We start from the raw sequence: 15795 nt of genomic DNA on the forward strand, positions 1-15795 counted from the left end.
GAAGTACAAAAAATCCACATGAATAAGTAAGACTCTATTGCTCATAATCATACATATAAGGCTGTATTTGTGAAAATTTCTTGGATATATAAGAGAAAATTATTATGACAGTAGATTATATAGTTTATGAAAATAAAATCATATTGAAAAAATATATGAAGGAAATATTAGGGGTATGATTTACTTTTGAAGGTTTTGTGAGACAGCACTGATATCAATTTTGTTGAAGACATTCCAATCACAGCTATTGTTTCTTAATTAATATCTTTAATATTAATCCATGATATCAAGAGGCACGGTAGTGCCTCGCGTCAAGTTCAAGCGCAACGAAGTTGCGCCCGAACGGCGCGAGGCACACCGTGCCTATTATACGCGAAACTGCGAGTTGGAACGAGGTGAGATATTCATATCTCAGCAATGGCTGAACCGATCGACGTTTTTTTAGTCCCAATCGATTCAACTTTAAAAAATAGGAAGAGAAGTGTTCTAGTGTTTTTTGTGTACGTTGTCTCCAAGTATATATATTTTAAGACAAAGTCCAAATTACGGAAAATTACGATTCAGTAAGAAAGTAAGAAAGAAACGCTAGATCGCCGAGGAGAGGGGATTTGTGCAATAAAATGCAATAAAACATATTTAATACAAAAAATCTTGGCGCGGCTGCACCAAAAACTATATCGAACTAAAACTTGTTTAAACATATATGACAGCATTTTTATTATAATATATTCTATAATGAAGGTTTATAATTTATTATAATACTGTATAAACTTAAATAGAACATTACACCGTATGTATATAGAGAGAATTTACAAGTACATTTTATTATAATAAAAATGCTGTCATATATGTATTAAACAAGTTTTAGTTCGATATAGTTTTTGGTGCAGCCGCGCCGAGATTTTTTGTATTAAATATTTTTTATTGCATTGTTATAATAATTAATTTGTTGCAATAACAAGTAAAATAACCATATAACTCAGTGTTCTAATAAATGATAAATTTTACTCGTAAAAGTTTATGTTATGGACATTTTTTGCTAGGTATTTTTAGCTAGGTGTTCTTGAATATTTTGAATAACATAATCTTTAAAAAGATATTTTTTTAAATATTGGGCACTATTAACGTGTTTAATTTTTATAACACGATATAATTTTTACTTTTAAAAGTTTATGTACATATATATCTTACAAAAAAATAATTTGATAAGTTTTACTTATAAAAACTTATGTTATGTACATAATATTTAAAAAGATATTTTTATTATTAAATATTGGACACTATTAACAAACGTGTTAAATTTTTATAACACGATATAATTTTTACTTTTAAAAGTTTATGTACATATATATCCCACAAAAAAAATAATTTGATAAGTTTTACTTATAAAAACTTATGTACATAATATTTAAAAAGATATTTTTATTATTAAATATTGGACACTATTAACAAACGTGTTAAATTTTTATAACACAATATAATTTTTACTTTTGAAAGCTTATGTACATATATTATAAAAACTTATGTTATGTACATAATATACATCTTAAAAAAGAAAATAATTTGAATTTGAGATTTCTAAAAATATTAAGTTAAGTATACAATAATCATATATATATGTTAGGTTTCTCAGTTGGCGCTACTGTTCTATTATATCACTTCTTTTGTACAGTAGAAAAGTGTTGCAGAGTTTTATTATAGTTATAAGTTTTACTCGTAAAAACTTATGTACACATATATACAATAAAAAAATAATTTGAGTTTGATATTTCTCTAAAAATAACATAATACGTGTTGCGCTTGTACTTAGCGCCTTTATTTACCTTTTTGTTTAAAAAGGTAAGTTTTATATAAGTTTTACTTGTAAAATCTTATGTATTATCTTTAAGTTTTACTTGTAAAAACTTGTTATGTACATACATATACCTTTAAAAAAAAATTTGAATTTGAAATTCCTAAAAATAATACAATACATGTTGCGCTTGTATAAGTTTTACTTGTAAAAACTTATGTTATGTACACATACATACTTTAAAAAAATAATTTGAATTTGAAATTTCTAAAAATAGCACAATACATGTTGCGCTTGTACTTGGCGCCTTTTTTTACCTTTTGTTTTATTTATATTATTTTTTTATTTTTTATATTTTAATTTGTTAATTATATTGTCTTATACTATGTTACATTATTATTTTATATATACGTCACGTACATACATCATTAATATATAAATATTATTAATTTATACTTACTTGTTAATTATCCAGCCAGTTAATTATCGCGTAATACCTGCACCACTTGTAAATTGTATGAAGCTCACATGAATTATCGGAAAATGCCAAAATGCGAACCGGCTGAACATTTGCGTTTTGTTGATCATCAAACAAGAAATGAAAAAAAGTCTTTTGTATCGAATTGTTGGACTGGGGATGAAAAATGGATCTATTTCGATAATCCCACACCAAAAAAATCATGGGTTGATCCCGGTCAAGCAGCAACATCGACTTCGAGGCACACTATTCACGGTTCAAAGTTATTGCTGTGTATTTGGTGGGATCAAAAAGGTATTGTGTACTATAAACTGTTAAATCCGAATAAAACTGTCACCGCTGATCGTTATCGACAACAATTATGCAAATTGAAGCGAGCATTGGACCAAAAACGATCACCAATTGCGAGTAAACGACACAAAATGATCCTTCTTCACGACAATGCTCGTCTTTATGTTGCATTATCAGTGAAGCAAACGTTATTAGAGCTGGAATGCGAAATCTTACCGCACTTCGCGTATTCTCAAGACATTGTTCCATCCGATGCAACATGCTCTAGGAAATACATATTTTCATAACTTCGAACAAGTGCGAAAATTTGTTGGAAATTGGATCAACTCCAAACAAGAATCTTTTTATTGTCGCGGAATCCATCTCTTGCCAGAAAGATGAGAAAAAGTTGCAGAAAACGGAGGAAAATATTTTGATTAAAGTATCCGTTCATTATCTTGCTAGATTAGTTTTGGAGAAAAAAAACCTTCAAAACCAAATCACACTCCTAATATACAGGGTGAGTATTTTTAATCTTAACAGGCAAATATCTCGAAAAGATGCAACAAAAACAAAAAGCATTTTAAATAAAAGTTGTATGATGTCGAAGGGGACGTATAATAGTGACCTTGGTTTGACCTTGGGACATCTACTTAAGGTCAGAGGATGGTCAACCTAATTTTCTCAAATGGAACCTCCTATTTTTCACATCATATTCTTATGGTTGACTTCAAGACCTTTCCAAAACGCTATGATAAAGTATTTTTTTATTGAGTACATTCCGAGTTATGAAACTCAAAAGTTAACAGGTGACGGTTAAATCAATCCACTATCTTAAAATGATTAAGTTTGAGACAAGGAAAGAATGATGACCTTGGTTGACTTGGACATACTGTGTTCAAGTTCAGGTCGAGGTCACCTTGAATTTTTTAAATACACTTTTTATTCTAATTAGAACACTACAAGCGTGCGTTATGCGCGCGCCATTTTTGCTTATTCATATTAAAGTTCAGAATAAATATTATAAATCAAAAATAATCCCTGGAGTATAAGTTCGATAATATCCGACTCCAACATACGATGTATTAGGCGCATACAGTTTGAAATTCCATGACACATATTTTCTGAATAATAACGTGTAACCATATAACCAATGAAAATTTCGACGTTCAACATTTCTATTCAAGCCCATCTTAAGCTTTATCTCTTCCCCCCCCACTATCACTCGTTCCCCCTCTGTCTTTTTCAGTTTCTCTCTCTCTCTCTCTCTCTCTCTCTCTCTCTCTCTCTCTCTCTCTCTCCCTCTCTCCCTCTCTCCCTCTCTTCCTCTCTTCCTCTCTCCCTCTCTCTCCCCCCTCTCTCTCTCTCTCTCATTGTATTTATTACCATTACCCGAGAAAAATAAATAAATTATAGCTTATTATTTTATATTGTAAAATTGTTAACGTGATATAACCCCGTTATTATTCCTTTCGTACAAACTGTCACTCGGCTGTCATTCCCTCTCACACACTCTCTCTCTATATATCTTTCTCTCTTTCTCTCTCTCTCTCTCTCTCTCTCTTTCTCTCACCCTCCTCCTCTTTCCCTCCCTTTCCTACCTTGAAAGTTATAGCAACTTTCCACGTGCAACGAGGACGGGAGGATACGGGAGGGGGGGCCGAAGGCCCCTCTTGCTCCCTAACGTGTGTGTGTGTGTGTGTTTACGCGTGCGTGTGTGCGTGTGTGTGTGTACATATGTTGGTACTGCATGTATATACATGTTGAGACTTTTTCATTTGTTATATATCCCCCTCCCGCACCCTCCCCGTTCTCGTTGCGCATTGAAAGTTATATCCATAAGTCTCTGTATTACCGACATGACAGATTTCCTAACCTCGCATGTGTCACTTTTTAACTATTTATTTCTCGCAAACTAGAGCCGAGCGACCATTTTTACTTACAGATTCGACTTCTACACGGCAAAATACACAAAATAGGTGAGTTTGAGCGAAATCCAAGGTGAGGCCCGTCTTCTAAATAATTACCAAAAATAATTTTAAAAATGAAGCACTATAAAGCATTATGCTGTGGTCACACATTGACATTTTTTCTTGCGTTTGATCCTTTTTTATTCTTCTCGCATTCTGCTCTTTTTCTCTTTCATTCCCTCTTCTTTTCTTCCTTTCTCTTTTATGTTTTAACTGTAAAAAGTAAAAACGACACAAAGCATACAAATTCTTCTTCCTTACATATTTTTTATATGTATTCAACGATATTGTTACTTATCTGATATATATATTTATATATATATTTCGACTTTCGATTGACACGCACTTTTTATTAAAGGATTATTATATTTGCGCCAACATTGCGTACATGAACACGACTATTTCAAAAAGACGAACATTGAAATCGAAAGCGGTTAAATCTCCCGGTCATCACCAAAAGTTGGAGTCTTAATGGCGGACCTCCGGCGAATCCGCTCCGCTCTCTAGATTCTCTCTGGTTTCGCTGCGGCTCTAGTTGCACGCCTTTATGAAGAATGAGTCTGATGAATTATCGAAAGCTGTCAAGTTGCATTCGATAACAAGGAGGTTGGTTGGCGCTTACGTGACCGAGCAACATGGCAGCCGTCATAGCCGTCACGACCGTTTGCGTATAACACAGCTGGTGGTGTGAGTGCTTCTATGATCGAGAAACACGAGCGATGGGTCTCCGGGATCGTTGAAATCGACCATTAGCGAACGTGTGACAGATGATGAGGCGGTCGCGCGTTCTACGTTTCAATACACTGTGATCTTCATCGGCGTGAGGATCGGCAGACACGAGCCCGGGTGTACGTGCACTACATTCAAATCGTGTGCTACAAGGGTTGACAGGTGGTAGTGGTGGTGGTGCGTGCGTGCGTGCGTGTCATCGCTATCATCTCGCGTGCTGATTTTAATACGGCCGCATTTACATCATGTTCGCCACCCTGAAGAACAAGATACGCGAGGAGATCGGCAGCGACGTGTCCACTGTCGTTAGAAATGCCGGTAGCATACGCGCCATCAATTCCAAACATGTGTCTCAGGTAAATATAACGTTGATCATCGTCATCGTGAGTTTAGAAACTTGATGGATGTGACGATTTTGACTAACATTTGATTAATCAGTTTTCTTTGTATAAATAGTATCAATCTAAAAGGAATCAATATGTCATTGACCGACACCAGTTAATTGCAATTTGGCTCAAACTTAATAGCTAATTGCTGACAATTAATGTTAATGTTATATCATATTACACTATCTTCTTTTAGCTATAGTTTTAACATGATCTCTAAAAGAATAATAATCTATCAATTTATAACTACTTAATAATTTATAATAAATATATAGATTTTATATTTTAGAATTTAGAGATGCTTTCTTATAAATTACAATCATATCTGTACAAATAAAAAAGAAATTTTGTTTTTATATAGTACTACTTTTTAATTTGATTTACTTGATATGAAAATAGGAAGGATCAATTTTGTTATATGAACTTTTGATATCAATAACATTATTGTTGCAGACAGGCTCTACAAGTAGTATTAGTGGTTCCCAGGTATCATTGGATGGATCCAGAGAAGAAAATGCAGCGTCTCCCTCACCACCAATTTCACTAAGAAGAGAAAATAGTTTCGAACTTAAGCTCAATGATGGAATGCAACTGTCAGCAAAGGATATAAAAAGGTTTGAGAATAGAGAGGATGAATGGAGGAAGCGTTTAGCAAAGAAAGAGGCTGAAATGTTGAAGCGAATGGAAAAAAAGGAGGAAGAATGGAAAGTGAAGTTTCTTGAAAAGGAAAAAGAATGGAAGAAAATTGTGGAAAGACAGGAGAAGGAAAAACGAAAATTAGAAGAAGAAATAAGAAAAATAGAAATCACAAAACAGTCTTTAGAACATGCTCTCAAAGATGCAGAAGGTAATTCTGAATAATTGAATTTTTAAGGCAACTTATTGATTATTTCTTTCTTCTGTTTCTAATTGTGGAAAATTTAATCAATTCTCATAATTATTTTCCAGAGTATAAAAAGAAATTGTACAGCTTTCAAGAAGATGCAGAACAACTGGAAGGTTTTCAAACACAAGAGATGGCTAAAATTAAACATCTTGTAAGTTTTTCTTAGAAAAGTAATCTAATTATATGTATGATTTTTCTTGTTGCCATTTTAAAGAAAACCAAGGTATTTTATATCATTTTGCCTGGATAGTAGATGGTATGTAATATGTATATATAATTATTTATTACATTACTTATATCTTTCAGTTATTAGCAAAGGAGCAGGAAGCAGATGAAAAATCACATCACTTGAAAACTGCTACATCAGAAATTGAAAGCCTGAAGACTGAAGTTTCCCGTCTGAGACGATACGAGGACGAATTGAATAATGTGCAAGTAAGTAGATTAGTTGAAAATTTTATTTGTTGAAATTAATTTTAACTAATTTTTATTTTAATAGAGTAACTAATTTTTATTTATTTCCTTTGACATTTAGTTATGGCATTATAATATTCTTTATTTTATTTAAATGTATTAATCACATAACACATCTGTATCGTATTACTGTTATGCAAGATATACAGAATCTAAACCTAATGAAACTTTATTTAAATAATATTTTATGTATTCGTTATACATCTATATATGTCAGAAATTTCATAAATCTATAATTTGCAAATTTCTTCATTGAAATTCTTCTATTAAAAAGCAAGATTACTATTTATTTATTTATTAAACACATAATATAGCTTAACATATAATTCAAATAGTGCATTCATACAGAATTATAGATATCAACATACAATTGAATCTTTCTGCTTTTTGACAGTCAAATTGAATATATTTGTCGCATAATGATATAAATCATCGTCGACGGATCCTCAGAATTTACGTATTTTTCCAGCACGCTTATTTGAAAAGGGATTTTATATATTCGTATTACCTTTATACTCGTATTAATGTTTTTGACAGTAATATTACATCGCTTTTTGTTTCGTCACAGTTTGCCATATTTTTCTACCTGCACTTTTTTTTTATCGACACGCCGCTCAGACGCGAAAATCCATGACATATATTACATGTGACTCTCGCTGTAGTGAAATACATTCAAATTGAGACTACGTGAGTTCCATAACTCTCGGTTATAATATTGTACGGCAATTCCGCTGTCTTAATATTAAATCATCCAGTTGTACCGGTTGTTGACGTTGCATGGTTCTATCGTTTTATTGAAAAATTTACAAACCCATTGATTAAATATTGCCAACGTGTTTTTGCATGAGAGAACGATTTTTGAAAATTGTAGAGGTGAAGAAAGATATGTTCCTCTACTCGTAAAAAATAAACAGGTGTTCTCTTGCGTGAGCTAGTCTAATTTTTGAGACTCGCGGGTACGCATCCTTCGTGTATATAGAGTAATGGGTGATATCATCAGATATAATCAGATATCGGTGAGATGTTTCCCTAGAGTTATGGAACAGCGACGTTGCTCTAAAAGTGATACCGAAAGTTTCGTGAACGCAACATACGCATGAAGATTGGAAAACTTTGGTAAACGAGAGCGTCGGAGGTCAGAGTTAGGCGGTTGTTTCCGCTAATTCGCTGCTGCTACCGCTGATGCTAGAGGTACGTCTTCAAGGCTTTGCCGCTATCTGCTACGTTAGAATGCTCGTTCAATAGCTTCAACACTCATGCTTGCTCCTCAACGTACTCTTGATATAAACTCTTGATACCTCTTGATTGAACAAAACTTGACGGAAACTCTACCTGACAATAATGCACGTTGTTGTGTACACTTAATCGCGGCACCACCTCAGGTACAATGAGGTCATCTTTTTGTTCTCTTTTATTTATAGAAACTTTTTTTCCTCTTCAGCTTTTTCTCTTTTATTTCTATTTTGTCTTTTTTGTAACTCTTTTTTTAAAGGGTGACGGTAGCTCTGTTTTCTCATCTTGAGTGAGCAAAGCGCGAAAAGGTCTGTGATTTTGATTCCTTGACTTGCATTTGCGGACTGTTTTGATTTTAATTTGACAAAAGAAATCGGAAAGAAACTATCGAGACGCTCAGTGAGCATCTAATTCACTTCTCTTGTTTATTTCCTTTGTCTCCCCTTCTCTTGTTTCTTTTCGTATTTCCCTTTTGTCTCTGGGAGAATTATTCTTTTACCTTTCGCTTGGCAAACTCAAATTCTCGCGTATTGTCGCTTTGATTAAGGTTCGCCAGGGAAGCTTTTTAAAATAAAAAGAAAAGAGAGCTAAGTATATAATTCCATTGGAAGAGAACCCTAGCAGACAATGTTTCGGTAATCGTGCGCTCACTTTCAGGACGAGATGGAGACGATGCGTCATTCGACTCAGCGAGAAAGAGCGCAACTCTCTTGTCAGCTGGCGCAGACGGAAGAGGAGGTTCGTCACCTAAAGGACAAAGTGTTTGTGTTGGAACAGAGAATCGCTCTGGAGACGAACGATCAGGTGACGGTCGACGAAAGGATAGCCGATCTGATGCGCGAGCGAACGTTGCTGGAGAGAAAGCTTGAGGAAGCGCACCTACATCTGTCCGACATAAAGACCAGTTGGTCTGGCAAGATCTCCAGTCTGGAGACGCAAGTTGGCAGGCTGAGTAGACAGGCCGGCGAGGAAGGGCTGGAGCGTAGACGAGTCGAACAAGAGAAGGAAAAGCTGAAACAGAGAATCAAGCAGCTAGAGGCCGAGATAGAGGTGAACAATGTTGTCATGGCGACGAAAGACGCCAAGCTTTTGCGCATGACAGAGGACATCGACGAGATGGCCACGGAACTGAAAGAGCTCCGTGCCAGCGTCGATGACGAGGTGGAAGAGTTTAAGCGGCAAATTGTGAGTTACCGCGATATGTAGTGGACACCAAGTTGCATGAGATCTTTAGATTGCCCTTTTACCAAGAATCTTATCGAATTACCGAGTTCTTTGTAGACAGCGCCAAATCGTTTCCGGAAGCGGTGGTAGGTGTCACAAACGATCACAGTGCTGAACGATTCATTTTCTGTAAAACGTCTGAAAACACGAACGCACGATTCGTCATCACAGAAACTGCGTAGTTCGAGTTCCGAGCGCGCGAACCTCGTGTTATCGATCCGAATCATGATCTCGAGATACAATCGATCTTACAACATAGCGTACGACCTTTCTGTTATTCTCTCCAAAGGCTGTGTCGCGTCGCCATTACCGGAAGAAACCTTTGTCTAATATCTCTTCTTATTTGTCTTAATGCATCGGAAGAAAGAAAGAGGTATATGAGCCACTTTGTCTACTCTCGATATGCGCTTGTCGACAACGAACTGGCAGCTTTGATCGTTTCCGATCCTTTGTTACGTCCACGCGTCTACTTCCGGAACGCGCGGCCGATCGTCCGATGGTCATCAAATTTTATAAGACTGATGAATTTTGTTTCCTCTAGACGGGAGATGCATTTGGACATTGGGACAGTTTGTGCTTGTACATCACGTTCCACTTTTTCAGATTTTCTCGTTGAAGGTTTCGCTAACATTTCTTATCTCGTGAATTACGGATAACGACCAGTATGTTAATGAAGTTGAAGCGGTTATCACCAGATAGACTCGACCTTATAAAATAGTCCGCATTGTCCGGTTCTTGATTATTTTAACTAAAGTGTGTCGTAACATGCATTACGTATACTCTAGCGCGTCGTCACTTGCTTTCAGGTGTGCTTAGTAGAGTTTTCAACGAAACAAGTCAAGTGCAACAAACCAATCTTAATAGCGGAATAAACAATCAAATTAAGTTTAGTAAATAAATGTTCATTATACACACATCTCTTATCGAGCGAGCTTGTAGAATGCCAAGTGTGTCATATATTATACATGAAATTGTGATTCTGAAACGATATTTAGTTACATTAAGTCGTTCTCATTACTTCGACATGTCGAATCGCACACCGTCCGGAGCAATCGAAGCGAAAGTCTTATAGAGTTTGCGGTCGACGTAGCAGCAGTAGTAGTAGTAGTTGTTGCTAGACAATCACTAATCACATTCTTGGATACCTTAGTGTCCTTGTCTGTGCCATCGCGTACGAGGAATATAAACGTGTCGTCTGGTCTCAGTATTACATATCAGAAACTACATATCGGCAGTATCGTCGCATGCTGTTTGGAAGCTTGACGCTTCTTCTTTTGCTTAACGCACATCTTTTGCTCCCTTTAGTCTTTAAGTACTTTGCACGTGCATCTGCGAAACATTTTGCGCATTGCGAACCTTTTTGATTTTCGCTTTTTGACGATCTTGTCTTATTATTGTTACTCTAAGCATGCTGAAAAATTATCTATCCGCTGTGTTTTTCGGCAAGATCCCCCCGTTGGAGGGATGTGTAAGTCGTTCGATTCTCTCCGCGCAATCCGTTCAGGTTTGCTCTTTATCAAGAGAATAGCATTATCCTCCTTTGTACACTACCTTTGTACATGGATTTTAGACATTGTGTATGCTGATATAATACATACATATATACAGAAATATATATCTATATTATATTTTTATGTACGATTGCACCTTATGTACATTTTATTTGTGGAATAAAGAAAGAAACCAAATATACAGTCTTTCTTGCGTTTCACCCGTTTTTCGCTTCTTTTCCATCACTTTTTGTTCTTGAGCGAAACTTGTCGATACCCTCATCACGGTTCCATCATAGGAAGGAAGTCCGGAGGGATTTCATTTTAAAATCGTCCCGCTGTTCTTCACGCTGAGAGACAGATTCGATTTTGAAATGAAATCGGTCCTTTACAAGTATACACTGTAACCTGTTGAGCTGATGACCGTATTATTTTGTCACAATCTCCAATGTACACGTCAGTTACGTAGGCCTATATTGCATAGTGCAAGAAATACCAAAGAGAATGTGTTGTACTTGTTAGTTGGCTGTAAACCATATCCAAGATCGTCTGACAATTAATAGATAAAATATGTGGCAGTAATTATAAGACAACAGCCCGACAAGAATTTAATGAATGTTTTTTTTTTTCTTTTTTCAAAAGCAGAAATATATTATTTCAAATTTCTTTGTTTAATCAGAGGAAGCTTTTTAAAGGAGGCTTTTTAAAGAGGAAGATCCAATAATTGCTATACGTTCTCTCACATGAGATATTTGCTTTACTACATTGTTAGAGTGTACATTATATACATGACTCATATATATACAACCATAAGAAATTATCGTAAAAATGGACATCAGTAAGCCATTTAAATGGACTTGTATTGTTTCTTCAGGAATCCTCTTCGAAGCAGATCAGCCAGCTAAAAACAGACCTCAAGGATGCGACGAGTAAACTCACCGCAGTCACCGACGAGTTGTCGAGTCTTCAATCGTCCTTAGAGGAAGAATGTTCGAGTAATTCCTCGTTGCGCACGGAACTAACTCGTCTGCGGGAGACTCTCCAGTCCGAGAGAACAACGATGACGGAGCTGCGTGTTTTCCTTGAGAAAGAGAGAAGCGAAAAAGACGTTGCATTACTGAGAAATGCCCAGATGTCGCAGGACATGGAGATTGTGAGACAGGAGAATCGGCAGCAGGAGGTTGAAAACACGGAACTGCAGAGTAGAATCGAGCATCTCGAAGAAGATTTGATCGGGAAGACGAAGGAGGCAGAGCAAGCGGCGGTCACGTTGAAGGAACTTGAGCGAAGAGTAGCGGAACTAGAGGAGGTGGAACGCGGCAGAGAGAAGTTGGAGAGTAATGAAAGAATACTCAAGAGCAGCTTGTTAGATCTGGAAGAGCAATTGAGCGACAAGAATAAGGTAAACGGTACTGTTTGCAGATCAATGTTGTTTCAAGAATAACGATTTTATTTGTCAGATTTACTATCTGAAGCAGTTACCTGATATTTTCATCGTGTCTTTCTCCGTTTTGCACGCAGACAATCAAAGTTTTGCAGCAACGATTAGCCGACATGAAGAAGACGCTCCAACGTGAGCTGAGGATTCCAACCTCGTCATTGGACAGCGACGTTGAGGCTTCCGCGGCGATTCTGAATCCGAGTTCATCCAAAACCGTCACTGCCAGACATAATAATTCCAGGGAAGACGACGTTAATTTTAAATACCTCAAGCATGTTCTCATTAAGTTTCTCACCAGCAGAGAGTACGAGGTGCGTACGTCTTCATTCTCTTCATTATCCAATTAACGTCTATACTTTCAGTATTTGAATTGTGTGATATTATATTTTATTTCTTTTTTTCTTAAAGGCTCTCCATTTGACAAGGGCGGTGGCGACATTGTTGCACTTCTCGCCAGAAGAAGAACGCCTACTACAAGAAACTCTGGAATGGAAAATGTCATGGTTCGGCACGAGGCCTAATTTAGGATTCGGACAAACCGCCAAGGCGATACCGCCCAGCTGATAATTGCAAGATACCCCATATTCGATGAGCAGTGTCAGAGCGAGCGTGAACTCTTGTCTGAGGTTCGGTTGGTTCGCATACAGAGGCAACTACGACTGATTCCAAAGGGCATAAAAAAAGACAGAAATAAGAAGCACTATTAGAAGAATTATTTATAAAGTTATAAATGGTGAGAGATTTTTCGAACTCTAATGCGCATTTTAGCATTTGCGCTAGCACGGCAGACAAATTGCGACATGCTCAAAGCTACTTAATCGCGACAGAGAATGACTTTGTGAGACATTGTGCGACATTTCTCGAGCGTATCACAGGATATGCGAGACCGTCGACTCATTTCGAGGACTCGTCATATCATGTGTGTACTGATTTAATGCGCCGAAATAATTTCGAAACACTTAAATGAAGCATTCGCGTGTGATGGTATTGTGATACCCGATGTCTTTGTTAGTGGCACGTTTGTGCCACTTGGTGCACATGCAGTTTTGATATGCGAACGTCGTAATTTGTAACGCGCTATGTCTTTGTCGAAATGAAATGTCTTACTGCAATATCGAGCACAATACAACGACGATGTAAGCTTGATCGTCCGCGTTACCTTTACAATCAGCGGACAAGCAGTTCGTGCAATAGACAAATTTAATACACAGCCATATGTTTGTATCAATAAAAGCATTCCTGGCGATTAACAAATTCAGTTGTCTTCTTCGTGTTTTCTCACGCATGGATATTTTTTTACTATTATGCTAGCTATATTTTTTTAATTTCGTGTTCTTAGGTCATTATGTATGAGGCAAAGTTGAAATATTTATAAATAATTTCCGCGTAATTTGATAGAAACGCTTAAGTGTACATAATCTTAAGATGCGCATTCCATTATGTAGTAATAATATAAAATTCATCATGAGAAGTGATTTAATAAGCATAGAGAATAGGAAATTATCATGATAACATTTCAGTCAGTTTTAATTATCGACTAGTTTTTGTTCTGTTTATCTGCAAAATTTGTATCTTCTCCGTAAACAGCCAATCCTGCCATTCAAGAAGGAAATGCAATGAAAATTTTCAGAATGTACATCGATCTCGCAATCAGCGAGAAAAATGGCACTATTAGCACGCACAGATATGAATAAATCAAAACATGCTTTCTTTTAATTATTTTGACCAAATGTTTTTAAGAACATTTTTATGTTGCTTTTGTATTAAAGACATTTTTGAGTAAACTATTGATCTTTAAAAGTACAAATGACGTGAATATCTAATTATTGCAATAAAAGATATTTAATAAAATTCAACTTATATCTCTAATCAATTATTTTTGACAATGAAAAATGCAATGTGATATAGACATGCATACATAGAAGACGCCGAGAAGTATTTAAATAGAGATTTATACAAATTTCAGTTATTTTATTAATAACGAATTACACAATTTAGTGGGCTTTTTACAAGTATCCTATCTTATACATTAATTATATTCGTAATCACATTTTTATTTAATTAAAATAAAGTTTTTCCGTAAACTTTCGGTCGATTTTATATATTATCTTATTTAGATAAATAAAAATTAATTCTGCTCTGAATCTTTTAATCTCTCGAGGCATACGGAAACATTGTAGAATATTCTAACTCTGTAAAAAATTATGAAATGTAATATATCTCCAAACATATCATTCTTTATCTATTCTATTCTAAGGATAGATATCCCACGCTAATGATAATTGGATTGCTGCGCCAATATTTAAATATCTCAACGCCTTGCAAAAATCGTTGAGAGATTATAGAACTTAGTATGTGTATTAAATATGTTTATAATAATTTATATTTTTTATTTATGAAGACGTTTTTCATCAAATTCTTACGCATGTATTTTTTCAAACCTCAAGACATGTACAAACATAAATCATATTAATCTCAGTATTTTATTGTATGTTGTTTCTTCCGCGATTTTTATCAAACTCAGCAAGAGTATAAGGTATGGGATGTCACAAAGTTAACAGTAAAGAATGAACACGTAGAGTATACATGATAAAGGCTCATTATTCGAAATAATTCCACCGCCCTCTCCCCCGTAGAAGTCAGTTAAACTGAATAACTGTTGAATGGAGGTAGTACAATGTCAGATAAACGCGTATCTAGTAAACATTTACAATACGATTACCATAATTAATAAATGTTCTGGTGGCGACTTCATATCAAGGAAGAAGGAAGAAGAGATAGAGAAAAACAAAGGTTTTTATTTATATAAAATAAAATAAATTTTAAGTATATGAGATAATGCTAAGAGTATATGTACAATTTCAGAATTTACCCGTTGAGGGAGGTGCTTCTTTTTCAAAATACATTGAACTGGATGTTCAAACTCAGTAAACACCAAAACTAACAATATCATTACATCAATGTCATAATTTCCTATTCAACAATATAAGCATAATATATCTTTTGTTTCTAACAGTTATGTTGCTGAGTGGAAAGTTATAACATTAATGTTATGTTACTATTGATATTTACTGGGGACACATTTGCAAATATAGGGTATTTTGTTCTGTCGTTTGCCTTTTTCCAAGAAATATCAATATCCGATTGTGTTGGTCATGGTGCATGAATATGCAGCCTTATAATCAATTGATTACGAGTACAGGAACGTCACGGATTGATACTTACTATTCAATTGGAAAAAATATACATACATATATATATATATATACATATGTATATATATATATATATGCATATCTTTTTATTCAATGATAATGATTAAACGAAAGATTAATAATAATCATTTACAATTATCTGCAATTTAAGAAGTACAGACCCGTGACGCGAACGAAGACGTTCAAGTTACAACAGTTGATATTAGC

The 15795-nt window shown here is 35.3% G+C and overlaps 1 protein-coding gene across 3 annotated transcripts; it reads left to right on the plus strand.

Annotated features, from left to right (window-relative positions):
- Nucleotides 1-4951: 4951 nt before the first annotated feature.
- LOC105187282 (golgin subfamily A member 1) lies at nt 4952-13631 on the plus strand. 3 transcript variants are annotated; one of them, XM_011148015.3, is made up of 8 exons: nt 4952-5595; nt 6112-6472; nt 6574-6662; nt 6818-6946; nt 8876-9403; nt 11807-12334; nt 12454-12684; nt 12782-13631. In XM_011148015.3, exons 1-8 carry the CDS (start codon nt 5485-5487, stop codon nt 12935-12937), a joined length of 2133 nt encoding a protein of 710 aa, XP_011146317.1. In that variant the 5' UTR covers nt 4952-5484; the 3' UTR covers nt 12938-13631. The 3 variants fall into 3 exon arrangements, with proteins under 3 accessions (XP_011146317.1, XP_025153990.1, XP_011146308.1); XM_025298205.1 differs by having other exon boundaries at nt 4955-5595; nt 6079-6472; nt 8876-9268; XM_011148006.3 differs by having other exon boundaries at nt 4956-5595; nt 6079-6472.
- The last annotated feature ends 2164 nt before the right edge of the window (nt 13632-15795 follow it).

This window comes from Harpegnathos saltator, unplaced genomic scaffold, assembly GCF_003227715.2.
Source record: "Harpegnathos saltator strain DR-91 unplaced genomic scaffold, Hsal_v8.6 scaffold210, whole genome shotgun sequence".
Taxonomy (NCBI): Eukaryota; Metazoa; Arthropoda; class Insecta; order Hymenoptera; family Formicidae; genus Harpegnathos; species Harpegnathos saltator.

Excerpts from the sequence above, each read along its gene's own strand:
- LOC105187282 (XM_011148006.3), top strand. The coding sequence starts at position 5,485 with ATGTTCGCCACCCTGAAGAACAAGATACGCGAGGAGATCGGCAGCGAC. Across the intron at positions 6,947-8,875 it reads ACGAATTGAATAATGTGCAA|GACGAGATGGAGACGATGCG; the intron begins GTAAGTAGATTA and ends GCTCACTTTCAG. Across the intron at positions 12,335-12,453 it reads AATTGAGCGACAAGAATAAG|ACAATCAAAGTTTTGCAGCA; the intron begins GTAAACGGTACT and ends TTTTGCACGCAG.